Source organism: Nelumbo lutea, chromosome 2 (genome assembly GCF_056320005.1).
Source record: "Nelumbo lutea isolate HS-2025 chromosome 2, American lotus-T2T, whole genome shotgun sequence".
Lineage (NCBI taxonomy): Eukaryota > Viridiplantae > Streptophyta > Magnoliopsida > Proteales > Nelumbonaceae > Nelumbo > Nelumbo lutea.
In genome coordinates this window covers 97,877,303-97,896,282 of record NC_142685.1, presented here as the reverse complement: position 1 = coordinate 97,896,282, position 18,980 = coordinate 97,877,303, and the positions used below count along the sequence as shown (strand labels likewise).

Here is an 18,980-nt window from a genome sequence, read left to right as displayed (position 1 = left end):
ATAAATATAATATAAGTATATATTTATATATATAATGAATATATATTTATATATAATACATAGAAAATATGTGACATATATTAAAAATATATATAAAATATACATAAAAATATATATACCGGTCGGTTCGATTAACCGCATTTTGCGGTTCGGTTTTTTAGTTTTTTGGTTTTTCATAGACACACTTAGGTAGTGGGTTGTGGGCTTTAGCAAGAATTTCTCATAAATTGCCCTGTATATAGCTGCTTAGAGAATGAGAAGCCCACTTGTTTGAATAGTGGTAGTGGGTTGTGGACTTTAGTAACAACTTCTCAGAAAATGTCATGTGTCTAAATTTCAAAAAAAAAATGAAAAAACCATGTATCTGAATGGTGGGGGTTGTAGCTTGAAAACCTTCCTTTAATATATATATATATTAGATTTCTTATAACCAAATATAGCCTTAGATTTTCTTTTCTTTTCTTCCATCCACCAATCAAATGCAACATAATGGAAAGACATGTCGATTAAACGGATTCTAAGGGTATACATAGAAAATAAGAAAGAAATAAAAATCTAATGGAAGATTGTTCTTCATAAATTTTGTGAGATCCCTTAAAAACTTTCTCTCAACTTTCTATTTCTCTCTTAATTGATAATCAAAACCAAACACATCTTAATTGTTTGCAATGACTGATTTCTTCCTAATGTATATATCGAAAAAGACTTACATGTTAATAGCTAGAGAGCTTCCCCACTTTGCCTACCCTACTTTCTTCTATTAATTAATAGTAATGTTGTGGTCAAACTTAAGTCTTGAACGAACCATTGAATTTGTTACCCACTAGAATCAAACTGACATTTTAGGTTCCGTTAGCTATTAAGTAAGTTATTTATTGGTACCCAAGTAAGTGTTTTCTGGTAGGTGCATTTACCCATTCTCTTTTATTTTCTAGATAAATGAAATAATTTCTATTTTAGCCCTAAAAATCTCTTAATAAAAGGGGCAATTTTGTTCCATCCAAATATTGATAACTTCCCCCAAATGACAAAGTTATTTATCCACATGAGATATCGATATCACCTATCCAAATAAGTAATACCCAAAAAAAATGTTTTTCCATAAACCCCACATAAATCCAAAAAGAAGAACATGAAGTTTCTTGATCAATGAGAACAATGAAAACTAAAGTCTCATTGACCAACTACCCCACCCCCCTCAAAATTCAGAAAACAATGTTCCCTTAGTATAAGATGAGGGAGATGCTTCTAATAGATCGAGATAATTAAAAAAATGGGAAATGAAAATAAACCGTCCTATTGAAGTTTTATAGAATGTTTTTATACCTTCTTTTTTCTTTTTTCAATGAAACTTATTGGAATCTGAAGCCTATTTGGAGCAGGACTGAGTGAGTAAAACATCCTCTCTTATTCTGTAGTACAGAATTTAGAATCTAAGAATTAGCTTTATATTTCTTAAACTACGCGTTTGAGGCTAAAACCTCTTCAAAAGACAAGTATTCAGTTTAAAAATAAAATATAAAGAAGATTTATAAAGTTATGCAAACCAGTATAACAAAAATAACAATAATAATAATAATAATAATAATAATAATATAATAATAATAATAATAATAACTCTCTAAATCACTAAAATCTAAAGAGGTAAGTACATTCCAACAAATAAAGTCTATGAAAGTAAATAAATTTGTCTTTCAAATTCGGCTTCATTCTTTACTTCCATTAGTATATAACTGCAAATGGACCGGATTGAAATTGGATATATCTAGATCCAAGTCTGATTTATTAATATTTATATTTCAAGAAAACTAAAGCCCCATTTGGTTTGCAGGAATAGAGGTCTGGAATCGGAATTGGAATGGGCTATTTCGACTCCAACTGTTTGGTTGGGTGGAACCGGAATTCCATTCCCATTCCTATTGTAATGGCATTCCCCTATTTGAGAGAATGGCCCATGTCTGCCCCTTTTTTGGGAATGAAATTCCATTTTGCTGATTTTAATTCACATTCTCGTTTGTGTCTGAACCAAACAGAATATGGAAATACACCATTTTAATTCTGATTCCAGAGGATTTAATTCTAATTCCAATTCCAAACCAAACGGACCCTAAATCTTATCCCTCAAATTGATTCACGTATGGTGTACATTCATAAATTTCAACTATAACTAATCAAAGTATCATATATATATATATATATATATATATATATGACCTAGCTAGAATTGCTGATATTGTATATCATGAATAAAATGACTTATAAATAACATTTACGAGGCTTAAAACTATTTATGGCAGGCACATAGTAAATATATATACAACAATCAACCCAATTTCATATTCGATTCATTATGAATGGACCAAAATCAGTTCACCTTGACCAGATAGGATTTGAATTCGAATTTAGAAAAATGGATACCATTATAGAATAGGAATTATTATATTGATTATGGAAGTGGAAAACCATCTCTTTGTGAAAGGTAAAACCTCCATTTTTATAATAGGAATTACTATAAAGTGTAAGGAAAAAGATTATATATGGATCACAAGGCAAGAGAAAAAATTTAAAGTTTGGAAATTTTATTTAATAGAATTGGCTACAGAATTCTGTACCCAAAAAAAAAAAAAGAAAAAAAAGGCTATTTTAACAAATGTTTTTTGTCTTTTTTCTATTAATAATAATGGAAAAGCTCTTGTAAACAATAAAGTTTGTGCCAATCTTAGTTTCCTCATCATCCCATAAATTTAGTGGGACATATTATATGGTGAAGTTGCATAAACTCATTTTCACTTAGCTCTCTTATTATTAATAAGGTATTTAGGTGTAGTTACATATTAAGACTACATTTGGAAAAATGATATATAATATCATAAATAAGTTCAATTAAAATAATAAGGCTCCTCCCAACTAGTACTAAATATGTGAATATACAGCTTTTGATTAATTGATTTGTGAATTCTTAAGTATGCAATGCATTAGACTAAGAAGAATAAAGTAATGTAAGAAAACATGAAATTGTGAAGGATAAAGAGAAAAAGAGAGAGAGAGAGAGAGAAATGCTTCATTTAATTTAGCTTTTATACTTTATTATTTTTAGAATATAAACTTAAAAATTTAAAATTTTTTGCTTGTGGGCATTAATCTAACACAAGAACAAACAAGCATATAGAAGAAATCAAATTAAAGAATGAAAAGGACTCTTTGCTTGATACTTAACAAATTAAAGAATGAAAAGGGATTCTTTGCTTACCAAGTTCAATATGGAAACAGAAGAAATCAACCCTATATAAACTCAAAACCATTAGATACTACCAAGAAGTGAAAGAGTATTGAGATATTACTAATTTGTCGTTGCTTCGTTTGCACTCTCATTCTTTCATAGTGAGTAATTCATCTCCTGATGATTTATTTATATCACAGTTTTTTAGTTCAAGTTCATTATTTATAATCCTCTTTCTTTAATTATGACGATACGCCCATAAATTATTTAGGTTTTTAAATTTATTATGTATCCTTTTTGTTTTTTGTTTTGAATTTTGTAACCCCTTTTGACTATAGCAGCATATCTGACTTATAATTATTTTTAATATGTTTTAAATTCAAATTAAAAAGTGCTTGTAATGTTTCCAATTGACCAATTATGCAATTATTTCATTACTTTATTTATTAGCTTCATGCTAATTAAGTGGTTTAAAGATTATTAAGGATTCTGCACCACATGGTCTATTGATAACCATTTCTTACAAAATAACATGTTATATTAGATAGTTTTATTTGTTAAAAATAGTCTTTATTTATTAAATTATAGTCTTACTCCATTAAGAAAACTCTGAGTATATATTAAAAGTCTAAAAACATTGTCAGATAAATTATTAATAGTTAGACATTAAAACAACAAAAATCATGAATCTTACAAAGAACAACATATATTTCCTATTTATTACTTGTTCATATATACTATAAGTTTGGAGTCCGAAGTCAAATCGTTCAAATGTATTCTATAGTGTAGAGGTGAAAATTTCTAAACTGGTATTTGTTAACATTGAAGACTTCCTTGTTCGAATCTATCGCTTTAAAATTTGCAAGTTCCGATTTTGAATCTCTATAAAATTTAGGAAGAATGACGGTTCAGCACGGGGTCAGAATTCATAGGCCTAAAGTACAATTGGTTGGGGTAGATGCCAACTTGGAATTGATGCCAATTCACAGGTGGGCATTGGTGCATAGGATAGGGAGAATTGACCTTTCAAATTGTAGTAGATTTGCAGTGAAAATCAGAATTCTACAATGGGCCTTTCCGTACTTCTCCATAAAATTTACTAGTTCTGTATCTATAACCTAAAAAGTAGATCAGGCTGATGTTAATATTCTACTAATTAATGGTTGTATACAACTTCTTTCCACTCTTCATACATATAACATACAACACATAACTATGATATATAAGCTGATGATTTTTGGTTTAGTTAATTTTTATATATTAAAGGCCTAGAACTATTGTGAGGTTCATTCTATTTTGTGTTTCCATTCTTCAAAGTATGGGAACAAAGACAAGTTATGAAGTCCTAGACTGTTTTATGGCTCTTCCTTTTCTCTTTATCAAATTTGTGCTTTACTGAATGAAATGGATTATTTAGTGGAACAAAAATTTTTAGGAAGCTCCTGGGTTGTACTTATTAGAAATAAACCCAATAACCTGGTTATTAAAATTAACTACTAAATCAAACTTTATAATGTTAATTTAACTTGTGTAAGCAAAGTAAGGTCCAAGGACATTTTAAAGCCGAAGTTTAATTAGAAATTCGTGGACTAATTTGATCCAAGCTGCATTTCTTTGTTCTAATTTTTATTTTTCTTTTATTTTCTTCTCTTTTTCTTTTTTTTTTCTTTAACCAGGAGGAGACTCCCAATGTACTACATTCATAGAAGTTATAGTACGTGCTATAACTGCAACCTTTATTAAAGGATTCATTAGGAAAGATATAGATCTTCCTTATTTCCTTGTTAAACATAAACACATACCTTAGAAAAAAAAATCCCTAATTATTGTTTACCTAATTTTAAGTAATACACTTTTCTTTTTATGAAAAAAAGAAAAAAGAAAGAAAGAAAGAAAGAAAGAAAGAACTTGCACTATTTATAAAAGACAAATTATTATCTTCTGGTACTTGTGAAATATTTTCCCTATCTCTTTATCCAAACACACATGCAAGCATAAACAATCACTTTAATTTCTATAATATATTGACATAGAGAATGTTTAGATTCCTTTCATCTTTTATAGAAGCCTTGTCACAATTCATGCAACCATAGTGATGGAAATCCATATTATCAACCTTCTAAGAAATCCATTAATCTATTTTTTCTATCCTTCTCAAAAAAAAAGACTAATCATCCCCAAAATCGAAAGTTGTTCTTATAGCCCACTTTCCCTGTGTTATCATTCCAAGATTCTAGACAACCGGAGAATTCTTTAGTTTTTAGGCCCATTTAGGGGCCCATCTAGGAAGTTTCTTCTGATATGAGTGTATCTCTTTTACCTCAATAAGCATGTTCTCTTTCTTCCTTACCAAAAACAAAATGGAAAAATCCTTAAACCCCCCGGAGTTTCTTATATATACTAAAACATCTCCTCTCTTTTCTGAAAAATCACTAACCTCCCCTATCAAGTGACACGACAGATCAAAAACCACCCTTCATTTTCCATGGTTTGTTGCAGTCAATATACGATTACACTTGAAATCAAATTTCTACTAAAATCCCAATAGTTCCCCTATTTAGCTTGATTTCAAATCAAATGGATCAAAATGCCTATCGTGGTATACTTTTAGGCAATGATTGGTTTGAAGGAAAAAGTAGGGAAACCTTTAACAAACCTTGAGGTCATTTACAAGATCTTGAGAAGAGTTTTAAGTCCAGTTTTTACTTTATAGAACAGATTTCTCCTCGGTTAGTAAAGTCCCAATAGCATATCTTTACTCCTGTCGCTAGAATTAAATTACGATCAATATATTTTGGCAGGTAATCAAACACTATGGATGCCTTCACATCAATGTGGAGCTTGGTATGTGATGCAACGATGAGTGTATGGGCTTCATTCATGCGTGAAATGGACTATTTCAGAACTGGTAAAATTTTGGAAAATCTCAAGACACAAGCACAACGTCTTCATGCTATCAAGGCTGAAATGGAGACAGTTTCAACAATTCCAGAGAATGAATATTGGCTCCAGGTTGCAGAGGATTTGGAAAGGCAAGTGAAGGATATAGACGAGGGGTTGAAAGAAAACAAACTTAGTGGATGGCTTCCCTACCCACACATCTTGGCACGTAGGAACCTTGGCAAACACATAGTAACTCTAGAAGAAGAAATTCTTCAGCACTACAACGAAGGCTCCGAGCTAATAAAGAGAAGTTCTGTGGTTGATGAGCTTCAACAACCACAGCCAGAGGAAGCTGAGGCAGTCCCTGCTACAACCATTGATGAACCTCCACAACCACAGCTAGAGGAAGTTGAGGCAATCCCTCCTACAACCATTGATGAACCTCCACAACCACAGCCAGTTGAGGTAATCCCTGCTACAACCAACTATGATTACAAAGAGCCTATTCGTCGCAATGTGGAAAGAGTATTAGAATGTGTAAGAGATCTGACCAATGTCCAAAGGATTGGAGTGTGGGGTGTGGGTGGTGTTGGGAAGACCACTTTAATGCAGCAGTTGAAGAACCTACCAGAAATTGCTCAGACGTTTGAAGTTGTTATTTGGGTCACAGCTTCCAAGACTTTGAATGTGAGGAATCTGCAAAACAAAATTGCACAGCAATTGAAAATGGAATTGAAGAGCAACTCTGAGGAAGCTGTAGCCAGAGAATTGTTGCAACATCTGGCAACAAAGAAGTACTTGCTTATTTTAGAAGATGTGAGGGAAGCCATAGAGTTGGAAAAGATAGGAGTCCCAAGGCCAAGCGATGAAAACAAGTGTAAGATTATATTAACATCTGCATCATTGGATGTGTGTAGGCAAATGCATACGGATAAGGAGATCAAACTGGAAGTCTTATCCAAAGAACAGGCATGGAAGCTGTTTTCTGAAATTGTTGGTGAAAGGGTCGTGGGTTCTCCTACGATTGAACTAATAGCTACGCTGGTAGCTGAGAAGTGCAGAGGTTTGCCGCTTGCTGTTAAGGTTATTGGAAGGTCCTTAAGAAACAAGCATGATGTCCACCGTGAGTACTGGAGACATGCTCTCCGGGACTTGAAATCAAAGACTACTGCTCAGAAGGAAGACGAAGTGTTGGCGATATTGAAGTTTGGTTATGATCGATTAGAGAATGACAATCTGAAGAAGTGCTTCTTGTATGCTGCGTTGTACCCAGAAGACTATGCGATTGATGTAGATGAGCTGATAGATCACTGGTGGGCAGAGGGGTTCATTGCAAATGGTAGCTCTGCACGCCAGAAAGGTATTACTTTTGTGAATCAACTTACAGATGCATGTTTGCTAGAAAAGATTAAATGTGGGTATCGATCACTCAGAGTGAAAATGCACGATACCATTAGAGACCTTGCATTATATATCACATCACTAGCACCCTCTGGCTGTAACTTCTTAGTGAGGGCAAATGCTGGACTGAATGAATTTCCAGATGAAGTGGAATGGAGACCGGCCAACAAGATTTCTCTCATGGATAATCAAATCTCCAGTCTTCCTGACAGACCGAAATGCTCCTCCTCACTGTCAACATTATTGCTGCAGAGATTTGGACATTTAAAGGTTATTCCAAGGTCATTCTTTGAGCATATGCAGGGGCTTGGAGTTCTGGATTTATCAAGGACTAACATTAGGAAGTTACCACCATCTGTTTCGAAGCTCATAGGCCTTCGTGGGCTGTTTCTGTGGGAATGCACGTATTTGACAACTCTACCATCGCAAGTAGAAGCTCTCACCAGGCTTGAGGTGCTTCATGTTGGGCCTTATGTCGAGCACTTGCCTGCTGAGGTTGGAAAACTAACTCATCTCAGGAGTTTGTGGGTGATATTTAGAGCAGGTAGAAGAAAAGAAGATGAAGATGATGATGATGAAGAAGAAGAAGAAGATGATGATGATGAAGAAGAAAAGAAGATGATTCCTGAAGGAATGCTAACGGAGCTATCTCAACTGGAAGACTTGATAATATATGCCAAAGGATTTGTGAGCTACAAGTTTCAGAATAAATGGATTGGGGTTGCAAAAGCTCTTGCTCGGGAGGCAACCAGGTTGGTGAAGCTAACCAGACTCGGTTTCCTGTTCCCGAGTGTGGATTTTCTCGAGCGATTTCTGGGAGCAAGTTTGTCTTGGAAGAATCAATGCTTGAAGTCATTCTTTCTGGAAGTCACTACCTCAGATTTTGAGTACGTCACTGCGTTAGACTCACCTTTCAACTGGGGACTTGATACTCCGAACGATGATTTTGATCTTGTACCCCGCATTGAAGGAGAGCAGAGTTTGACGTTTGAAGGAGGAGATAGCATACCCTACAGCATCGTGGACTTACTGGGTAAAGCTTCCTTCTTCCAGTTGGTGGGACATAAGACAGCTGAAACGATGTCAAGTTTCAGTGGGGTAGAAGGCCTGAAGCATCTAGAGTGCTGTATTCTGAATGGATGCAATGCCATGAAGACAATGCTCAATCTGGATGATGCTGCCGGTGCTGTTTTGCAGAACGTAAAGATATTAAGGCTGTTTTTTATGTTGGAACTGAGGACTATTTTGGAGGGACCAGCATTGCCACCAGAAAGCTTCAGTAGCTTGAAATATCTGAATATTCAAAATTGTCCCAGGTTGAAGCATGTCTTTCGAAGTAGTGTTCTGCAACTCCCAAACCTTGAAACAGTTGATATCGCCAACTGCATCGAACTTGAAGAGATAGTGAAGGAAGAAGACAAAGAAATAAAGGATGATTCTGCTGCTGTTGTGATGCTGCCGAAGTTGAAGGTACTGAAAATTAAACACTTGCCAAAGCTAGCTAGGATCTGCAAACCAGATTCACTGGCCGAGCCACCATCGTTAGAAACAATTACAGTTGTTGGGTGCCAGAATCTGAAGAAGCTCCCTCTGAGATTGAGGAGGAGCACCAAGCATCAGGAAAATGCAAACTCCTTCGACACTGGTGCTCTAAGGATGATCAAAGGCAAAAGAGAATGGTGGGAAGCATTGAAATGGGAAGAGAATGAGATCAATGCGGTTGACAGTGCCTCGTTTAATTTCCCTCTCCATCTACATCCAGTATCTACTAGACTACTACCGTTTGCTGGTTTGGTTTGCCATGATATTGTCATGTATTTATTTGGATGTATGTGTGTTTATATAATTATGTATGTGTATGTATTTATTTGGATGTATGTGTGTTTATATATGTACGTGTATTGTTTGTTTGATTTAGGTATGCTTATGTGTGTGTAGATGTGTACTACTTCATACCATGTATGAGTCTAACGACCATTGTTTTAATGTATTCTATTTTCATATTTTAATTAAGGGTAAAGCACTATTTCATACCATGCATCTGATCAATCAATTGGAATCATAAAGGTGTTATTTAATTAAGGGTAAAACACAGAAACCTTTCCTGAAGTTTCTGACAATCATAAAAACCGTCCCTATAGTTTCATTTTAATAAATACCTACCCCCGAATTTTTGAGAAATTCAACAAAAACCTCCCTTTCGTCACTGTTCCAGACGGAAAACGTTAGATTGATGCAACAGTTTTTTTTAAATACCCATTCTACCCTTTTATAAATTATTTTACATATAAAATTACTGAAATCACCCCATTTTTAACTCAATAAAAACCTCTTTTAACAATCACTTCAGTAATTTTACATACAAAATTACTGAAATATATTTTTTTTGTTGAGTTAAAATGGAATTATTTCAGTAATTTTGTATGTAAAATAATTTATAAAAATGTAGAATGGATATTTGAAAAAAACAATGATGCATCAATCTAACGTTTTCCATCTAGAACAGTAACGAAAGAGAGGTTTTTGTTGAGTTTCTCAAAAGTTCAGAGAAGGTATTTGTTAAAATAAAACTATAAAGGAGGTTTTTATAATTGACAAAAACTTCAGGAAAGATTTTTGTATTTTACCCTTTAATTAATGGTGAATAAGATTTTAAATATGAATTTTGGAGAGCTTAATTAATCAATAATCTCTTCACAATTATGATTATGGTCAAGGATTAAATGATACATACTTTGGTGAATTGGGTTGGGTTATAGAGCTAGCAGCAAAAACATATGCTATTCGATGTTTGTTACATATGTTACATATCGATATTCATGATCATGATGATGATGATGATTCAAGGTCATGCTTAGTACATAAACGGATTGAAATTGCCATTAGATCCCATTCAAATGCACAAAGATACATATAGAGCACTATTGGGATAAGCTTTTGCTTTTGCTTTTTAAGCTTTGAGGTGCAAAAATATTATAATATAGAGCCAACACACTTCTAAGCCCCAAGCACAAAGCTTAAAATTGGGGCATTGTACTTCTGGAGTTGAGCTTTGAAAGTACAAATTGTGAAACTTATCCAAACATAACCCTAGTAATCATTCTAGAAGACTCAAAATTATAATTTCAAATAATAATAATTGTTTCCCCATCACCTAATGCCCATCTTACTCTTTTACTCTTTTATAGATCGTTTTCAAGGTTATTCAAGAACCAATCATTTCATTATTATTTAAATGTTTCTTTTTTATCACCTTGACTTGGAAATTTTCTGATTCATTACAACCTAATGAGAAAACAACCAACTCTACGTACGAAATCCATGTAACAAGATTACTCATAACCAGTAGTAAAATTCCCTTTACCCTTGAAACACGTCAGTAATAAATTCATTGGCCCCACTATAAAAGGTGCAGGTCCATAGCATTCAACTAATCCTTGCTCCTTGAATTGCAGCAACACATCACCATCTTATATCGTGAGATGTACCGCTGCAGTGTACTGTGGGTAGGGTGCGGGTAGAGAGGAAGTAGGAAATCTGGGTTCTCAATGTTGATGTGAGGTACTTAAGTATTCAAGCCTCAAAGCAACGTTCAGTCTGATAAGTGACAACCCCTCACATACAGAGGATTATGAAATATGAATTCAAATAGTCAGCAAATCCAAATTACAATTTTATACCACAATCCAACTCTTACTACATAGTTTGATTTACCTAAAAACTCCTGGATAAATATAATTTTTGGAAACTCCACCAAGTTAGAAGACCGGATTTAGCAAGTAATAGCATGATTTAATGACGATGAAAAGAAAACGATTTTTTACATTCTTCAAGAGTATAGAAAATTTAAAATAGTTCATAAAAACCATTAAAATAATTCCATATAATTAATGACAAGCTGTTAGGACTTACACTCACTCAGTATACAACCAAAACCACAAATAGGAGCCAGCAAGACAGTTTCTGGTCTTTGATAACAAGGGTTACAGTGTACAATGGCAGATAGCCCACTGCCCATACTAGCTAACAAATTCTTGAACAGAACTGAGTTTTACTTTTTTACAAGGTTGGGCCTAGGACAATCCTCCTACATGAATTATGGATACCTCTAAACTTGTTTGTAGAAGAGAACATAAGCCTGGTCATGCAAAACCTTGTTAACGCCTACAGCAGTGACAGATGCATCGTCATATCTCAGCCACTGACCATTGGAGTAGCGGACATCAGCAGTATAGTGCCCCCTTGAAGGCTCCCTCCCATGGTGAGTGATTGTTGCAACAAGCTCATATCTCCGGCCCTGTAGAAAGAAACCATGAGATACCAGAGCTAAGGAAAATCTTTTTGAACTTTCCAGAGTTGCTCAAAACTGGCATAAAAATTTGGTGGGGCTATCCAAGGTTCAAAATATCGAAACATCTTGGGGTTTATTGACTGATACTTGTTGGTTTTCAGGGTGACCAATACCCTATATAAGCATAATTACATGATTTCAATTATTTGAAGTTGTAATCAGTGACATGAGAGGCCTCTTGTCAAATAACCAAAAGAAAAAAGTGAGTTTCACTCAAAATAAAATACGGATGCACATAGAGAGTATAAATACTTTGAAACTTGGGGCTACGTTTTTTATTAGGTAAAGTCCTGAACATTACAGCCAATCGGTTGGGTGAGATGGCAATGGATTGATTGTTATTTCCACATGTAAATCAACATTGGCTATATCTTGGTTTAATAGGACAAAAAGGAACTAACTTTAAGGACTTTCAAGAATGTTGGACAATTATGGCTTGAACCTAGAGCCTTGCCAATCTAAAATGTGATCACTGGTTAAATAGATTTTATAAAACTAAAAAGCAAGTGAGATCAAGGAAAGAGCAGGAGCATACCTCAGCAGATGGAGAAACAAGCAATTCACGACCCAGAACCAGTTCAAGGGGGAAGTGCACAGGCTTATGCAGTTTTATGCTTCCTTGGCTTCCATAGCTGAATCGCATCAAGTGCAATATCATAATCTTTGAAAGTGTCTGTATCTTTACAGACTTGCTAGCACTGACCACCCCAGCCTGAACAATTCCATTTCTAAATATTGTTAATACAACTAAATTATGTGCCTTGATGCAATCATTTTGAGTAGAGTGATAAGAAAGGATCCAGATTCTAAACTTCAAATTCCGATACCATGTTCACATAAGAAAGAGATGGAATGGGATAAGCTGGACTATCTATTGATTAACAATACAACAAATACAACTTATCAAAAAAAATGATACAACAAATACAAAAAAAAAGATGTAATGAACAAGAACCTTTTAAAAAACGATACACCAAGCAAGGCACAAATCTACCGTAAAAAACACCTTATTGCCTGGCAATGCATTGACAATTACAACCATGTCTTGGCACAATTGTTGCAATTATCTTCAAACTTGCAATAAAGAACAAAGATCATAACAGTGATAAAAATGAAGCACTGATAGCTTTTCTGTAGGAAATCCTGCCAGGTACAGAGCAAAGCTTCTGTACAGAGTGATTACCAGTGTAAAGAGAAAGATTGCAGAGTAAAGCTTGTACAGAGAAAGATTACAGAGTAAAGCTTCTGTACAAAGTAGGAGATCACTGTACATAAAGATTACCAGTACAGCAATTCACGGCCCACTGTGCAAAAAGCTTCTTTCTCAGTCAAATCTTTTTCTAATGAGCTGAGATCAGATTTTCCTAATTCTTTTCTTAGTAAAAAGCAATCTGAGGAGGGATTAACCTTTGAAAATCAAGTTCTCATGGTTGGCTGTAGAAGAGCGTAGAAGAGAAATGCCTCACCAAGGGATTGTTGATTAGAAAAGGAATGATGTTGCCTGACATCAGATGTGTGCTATGTAACCAAGAATCAGAGACATCATCTAACGACTCTAACCATCATTTCATCCATTGCAAGTTCTCTGCTAAAGTCTGGTCGCATTTCCTCAAAGCCAATAGACCTCCAATTTTGTATTCCTGCTTCAGTTTGGGTCCATTTTGAAAGCTGGATAATAGAAGGTATGACCAAAAAGGGACAAATTCTATGGGCAGCTGTTCCTCTGGCTATAATCTGGGCTGTTTGGGGTGAAAGGAACAGGATGGTCTTTGACCAAAAAGAAATGTGAGAAGAGGAGCTGATAAATCAGATTTTTGGCAGTTTAATAGCCTGGTTGAGAGTCAATTCGCACTTCAGGGATGATAGCCTCTCTTCTTTTTTGAATGTTGTCTTTTTTGGGGGTTCTTAATGGTGTTCATATGTACAGAAGCTTTTTGTACAGTGAGCTATCACACTTGTAATACAAACTCACATATATTTTGAACAAGCTAAGGACCGTTTCCATTAATCAGTTTTAACATTTGGAGGAGTCCCGAGTTATGAAAGCTTATATGGTGGAATGTTCTAAAATATGAATTGCTAACAATAATCTTCCAGCATTCGTCTCCAGTTTTAGGCTTTTAGCATATATTATCCGTGTGATAACTTGAAAGTTTGAGCTTAAAACAAACATTAAGGTACTAACAACTAATTTTGGAAAATAAAGAAAAAGAAAAAGGCAAAGATAATGACAGTGGGAGGTACCTTTCCTGACACTGATGTTCGATACCCCTCAAGTGTTTCTGGGGCAGAAAATAGACGAAGTGCATCTTCAATGGAACAAACAGCTTCTGGAAAAATATCAAGGTGTAGCAATAGAAATGGCTGAACTGTAGCAGAGGCCTTGTTACCTACATTGCAACCAAAAATGTACCAGATTCATAATTGGACAAGCAAACTTTAATTTTCTTATTCTTGTATTTATTTACTTATTTTACTTTACTAAGTTAATTGACCTAAGCTAGTAGATGATCAATAGGTAAATATAAATTGCAAAGATGACCCACCTCTTGCCTTAACAACACTTCTCAACTGTCCTCCAAAAATTGCACTTAATTCTGATGGAATGAAACTCTGTGTTCTTGTCACAGCAGATCTGTTCTTTGGCCCAACAGTCTCCCAACCATCCTCTTCTACATTTGACACCAGTGATGCTTTAGCTGTAGTTGAGCTTGAAAATTGATCTTCAAGCTTCAATAATTCATCATGCATCTGATCCATTATGAAACTCAGAAATTCCTGAGCATCTTCTTGTCTGGAAGGAATGGAGAAGCACCTTAGTAATTAAGATCTATCAGGAAAACAAACAACCTAACTGAAAAACAAAAATTATTGAATAGTGATTAATAAAAAAATAAATAATATGCAAAATAAGCACCAACCTATGCCTGCCTGATATACTATTTGGAACATCTGGAGTAAAATTTTTAAGAATGGGTTCAAACATGGCAGGTCTGAAAGGTAATCCAGTCTCAACAACTGACATTTCCTTCTTCAAAGTTGAACCAGTGGGCATATCAAAATCAGAGATGAACTCAACAAATGCACATAATGTTGGGTATCCAGTCTGAAAAGAAATCAAAATTCATAATGAGAACCAGGTATGTATTAAACATAAATGTTAAGGGTTGTTCTCCAGTGTGAATTGCCTTTTTTCCTGGGGGAAAAGGGGGTGATTCCAAGAAAACTAGGCCCTATAAATGGTTTGAAAAAACATTATTTTCATAAAACAAAATACATAAAAGACATTCATGGCTGTTTAATGTCTTTTTTCTCCAAAGGCATAAACGCATTTTTGAATTTCTGGTTTCAGAAACATGATCTCCTCTGCTGACTTGATATTATGTTGCATAAGGCATATAATATTCAGTAGGGGCACAACTTAGTTGGCCTAAGCAATTTACACTGCCCACCCTTATGGAAGTGAAAACATGTTTTTATTTTTGAAAGCATCTTTTTTGTTGGGTTTAGAAACATGGCTGTTTTTCTGAATCAAACTGATAATATTCTCACTTTGCTTTGAGAGAATACACTTTGAACAACATGTTTTTTGTTGATGTGGGCATTTTCTAGAAACAAGAATAAAAACATTTATATTGGAGAACATCTCCTAAATGATTTTATATTCTATTTTATAAGCTACAGGATCCTCAAGTGCATACTAATAAAAGATAGAAAGTATAGTTGCGCCAAAAGATCAAAACCTTGGGAATATCTCGAGTTCTTAGTTCCTGCAAAAGCTGAACAAAAGGAGAACAGGACAGTAAAGCCTGCAGTGTTGCATTGAGAAAGCATAAATTCCCCGAGTTGATTAAGCCTCGTGGCAGTAAATCTTTAACAAATGTACTTGACTGATTCACTGCCTTCTGAATATCATCATTAGAAGCCACAAGTATTGATGAATTGACAAGTACTTCATCTGAAATAGAGTGAGATGTGATGAGGAAATTTCTGTCCACTGGGCTTGTTAGCTGCTTTGGAGGACCAGCATCGGTGCAAATACGTTTTCTAATATCCCTAATCAATGCAGTATGTGTAAAGAGAAGGAAGAATCCATTGACTAATGACTACCTATTTCAAGATGCTCCCTTACCTCTGCAATTTAGAAATTCTTCTCATTTATATTTAAACAGTTCATGGGACTGACCCTATTAAAAAAGTAATATCATCCTGTTTTCAAAAGGAGACATACCTTGGGGTATGATCCCTTCAGCTATTTGTTGAAGTATCTAGAAAGGAACCCTAAAGTTTTGAAGGAAAGGAAGACCATTCTCCCAACTACATGCCATTACGATAGAAGGAATTTGCTTTTAGGTAGAATGTCATTTTGGTGTAGAGGGTTGTATGCAGTTAAGCTATTTTTGTCTTTTCTCCTTCTTGTATACATGCTCTCTAATTTATTCTAGGATTTTTATTACATATAAAATTATAATGTTTTTCTAATATTCCATTCTTCCTAGACACAACATATTAGGCACCTCTTGCTTCCACATTTAAGAACTGGCATTATCCACAATGCCACAGACATAACCAGATCCATTCCCACACAACATCCAGCCACATACAACTAAGACATAAAGTAACTACTTGACAAGAAAGACCTAGAATGTAGGAATCAAATTGGATGCTTTTCATATCGCCATCTCATTTGATAGTAATGCTTCTTCAATTCCCACATTCTTGGTAAAACCTACATTCAAACTCATGATTCAAACACCAATATTTACATGCTTGCACCCACTATGCAATTAATAATTTCAAACTCGTGGCTCATATTAAATAGAAATCTCCAACTGAGGTTCCTCTATGAAAATGTTACAGCACATTCACAATGTGGGTTAAAACTCTAGAACAAATTACATGGGCTTGATTATCCTCACATGTGTCACTTGTAGGTTTCCTATGTACTAGATATATGTGACTAAAGTTAACAGTAAGAATAAGGAACTATAAGATGCTTTATCCAACTAAGAAAGGTTCTACCATGTACTCCAAAGAGTTAGTTATTCCCTAGATCATATTACGTTCATAGAGTCGCCTTTAGTTACGGATGCATTTACTTATTCTATAGATAGAAATCTTCCACATCTTCACCAGTATCACCTTTTTTTTTTTTGATCAGTAACAGTGAAATTTTATTAATGATAAAAAATCAGGTTTATATAGGGATGGAGCTAAAAAGTCTTAACTCCAGCTACCCAAGTGACTTTTTGACCATGCAGTGATTACAAAACAGCCCAGAAAAATGTATCTCTATTTACCCCTTGCCTAGCTAGACCATCAGTCAATGCATTTGCACTTCTCTTTATCCATGTACATTGAATTTCCATGTCCTTGGTTAACCACTTATACTTCCTCTTTTCATTGCTGTATTTCCACATCATAACACTGTCCTCTTTTAGCCATTTCACCACCACTTCGGAATCACCTTCTATAACCACCATTTTGATATTCATTACCTTGACCCTTTGAATCCCTTCAATAGCTGCTAAAATCTCAGCCCTCAAGGAGTCACCCACCCCAATCGGCCCAGAGTACATGGCTAAAAAGTTCCCTGTTTCATCCCTTATCACACCCCCAATTCCGGAAGGCCCTGGGTTCCCTATACTGCTGCCATCAAAGTTCAGTTTAGTGAACCCAAGGGGTGGAGGAGTCCAGCAAACTTTTAATATCTTCCTACATAAACTTGATTCTGCAATCTCCTTCCAATTCCTTAACAGCTCATCAATTGAGAATACTTTGAACAGCTCCAATGTTCTCAACCATTGTACCAACCTAATATGGATGATCTCCATGACTTCTTCCGCGCTTCTCTCTTTATTTGAGAAGATCCTTGAGTTCCTCTCCCCCCACACTGTCCAACAGACTGCAGCTCTACCACACCTCCACATGATTTTAGCCCTTTTAGTTGGCCAATTAGGCATGAAGGAAAACAAGCTTGGAACATTCAAAGGGGGAGTCCACCTACATCCAAACAGATAAGTAAACCATACCCAAATAGCTTTAGCAAACTGACAAGATATTAGTAAATGATATCCAGACTCAACATCGGACTTACAGAGAACACACTAATGAGGAGACAAGCAGTTGTTGGGTCGTTTCCTTTGGAGTAGATCCCCTGTATTAACTCTTCCCAGGAAAGCCTCCCAACCTTAGGAGGTATAGGTCGACACCACACTTCTTTAACAGGAAAAGAAGAACCAACCGGATGAGAGGGTAACAGTGCTTTGAAAAAAGAAGCACAAGTGTATGAACCCGAGGGAGTTAGTGTCCAAATTCTATTATATGCTTTGGATGGTTCAAAGAATACCCCTTCAAGAAGAGATAGTAAGGCTATAGTACTGGCAAACCCTGTGTCCCTAACACCTCTTTCCAAACTTAAATTCCAACCAACCCCAGAAGGTGAATTGGAAGGAACAAGAAATGATGAAATTGGTTCATTCTTAAGGGAAGACATAGCAAAAAGGCCTAGAAATTGATCTTTCAAAGGGGAATCCCCAACCCAAACATGTTCCCAGAATTTGATAAGGTTACCAGAATGCAAGTCATACCTGATCCATGGAGAAAATAAAGGCAAGATGGCTTGAATAGCTCTCCAAGGAAAAACTCTTGTAGCCCGTGCTAGAATTCCTGAGTCCCATCCATTGTTTGCTAGTCCATGTATACTTCCCACCACCTTAACCCACAATCTTTCTATCTCCAATGAGAATCTCCACAACCATTTCCATAATAATGCAAGATTCCTAATCCTAATATTGCCAATACCCAACCCTCCATTTTACCTCTACAGACTACCTCCCACTTGACCCTATGGTCCCTCTTCTCCTCCCCCGGCGCCCATAGAAAATCCCTCATTAGCTTTTCCAACCTATTAGCCACCTTCACCGGTATCCTAAAAACTAACAAAAAATATACAGGAAGGTTAGGCAATGTAGACCTAATTAATGTGATTCTCCCTCCAAGAGAAATAATTTCTTTTCCAGATGGCAAGTCTCTTTTCAAATCTCTCCACTAGAGGGGCCCAGAAATCATCTCTCTGAGGATTATCCCCCAAAGGTAAGCCCAAGTAGGTTAAAGGCCAGTTAG

General features: G+C 35.3%; 2 protein-coding genes across 2 annotated transcripts; one reads left to right on the top strand and one right to left on the bottom strand.

The window, feature by feature from the left end:
• The first annotated feature begins 3,321 nt into the window (after positions 1-3,321).
• Positions 3,322-9,471, top strand: LOC148872229 (putative disease resistance protein At4g27220). Its single transcript, XM_088973317.1, has 2 exons — positions 3,322-3,381; positions 6,022-9,471. The coding sequence occupies exon 2, from the start codon at positions 6,035-6,037 to the stop codon at positions 9,440-9,442; it is 3,408 nt and encodes a 1,135-aa protein (XP_088829443.1). The 5' UTR covers positions 3,322-3,381; positions 6,022-6,034; the 3' UTR covers positions 9,443-9,471.
• A 1,885-nt stretch (positions 9,472-11,356) lies between these two features.
• On the bottom strand, positions 11,357-16,201 carry LOC148872228 (ubiquitin carboxyl-terminal hydrolase 24-like). Its single transcript, XM_088967586.1, has 6 exons — positions 15,599-16,201; positions 14,777-14,961; positions 14,402-14,649; positions 14,100-14,245; positions 12,391-12,567; positions 11,357-11,801 (listed from the first exon to the last, which is right to left on the bottom strand). Exons 2-6 carry the CDS (start codon positions 14,908-14,910, stop codon positions 11,613-11,615), a joined length of 894 nt encoding a protein of 297 aa, XP_088823712.1. The 5' UTR covers positions 14,911-14,961; positions 15,599-16,201; the 3' UTR covers positions 11,357-11,612.
• Positions 16,202-18,980: the final 2,779 nt, after the last annotated feature.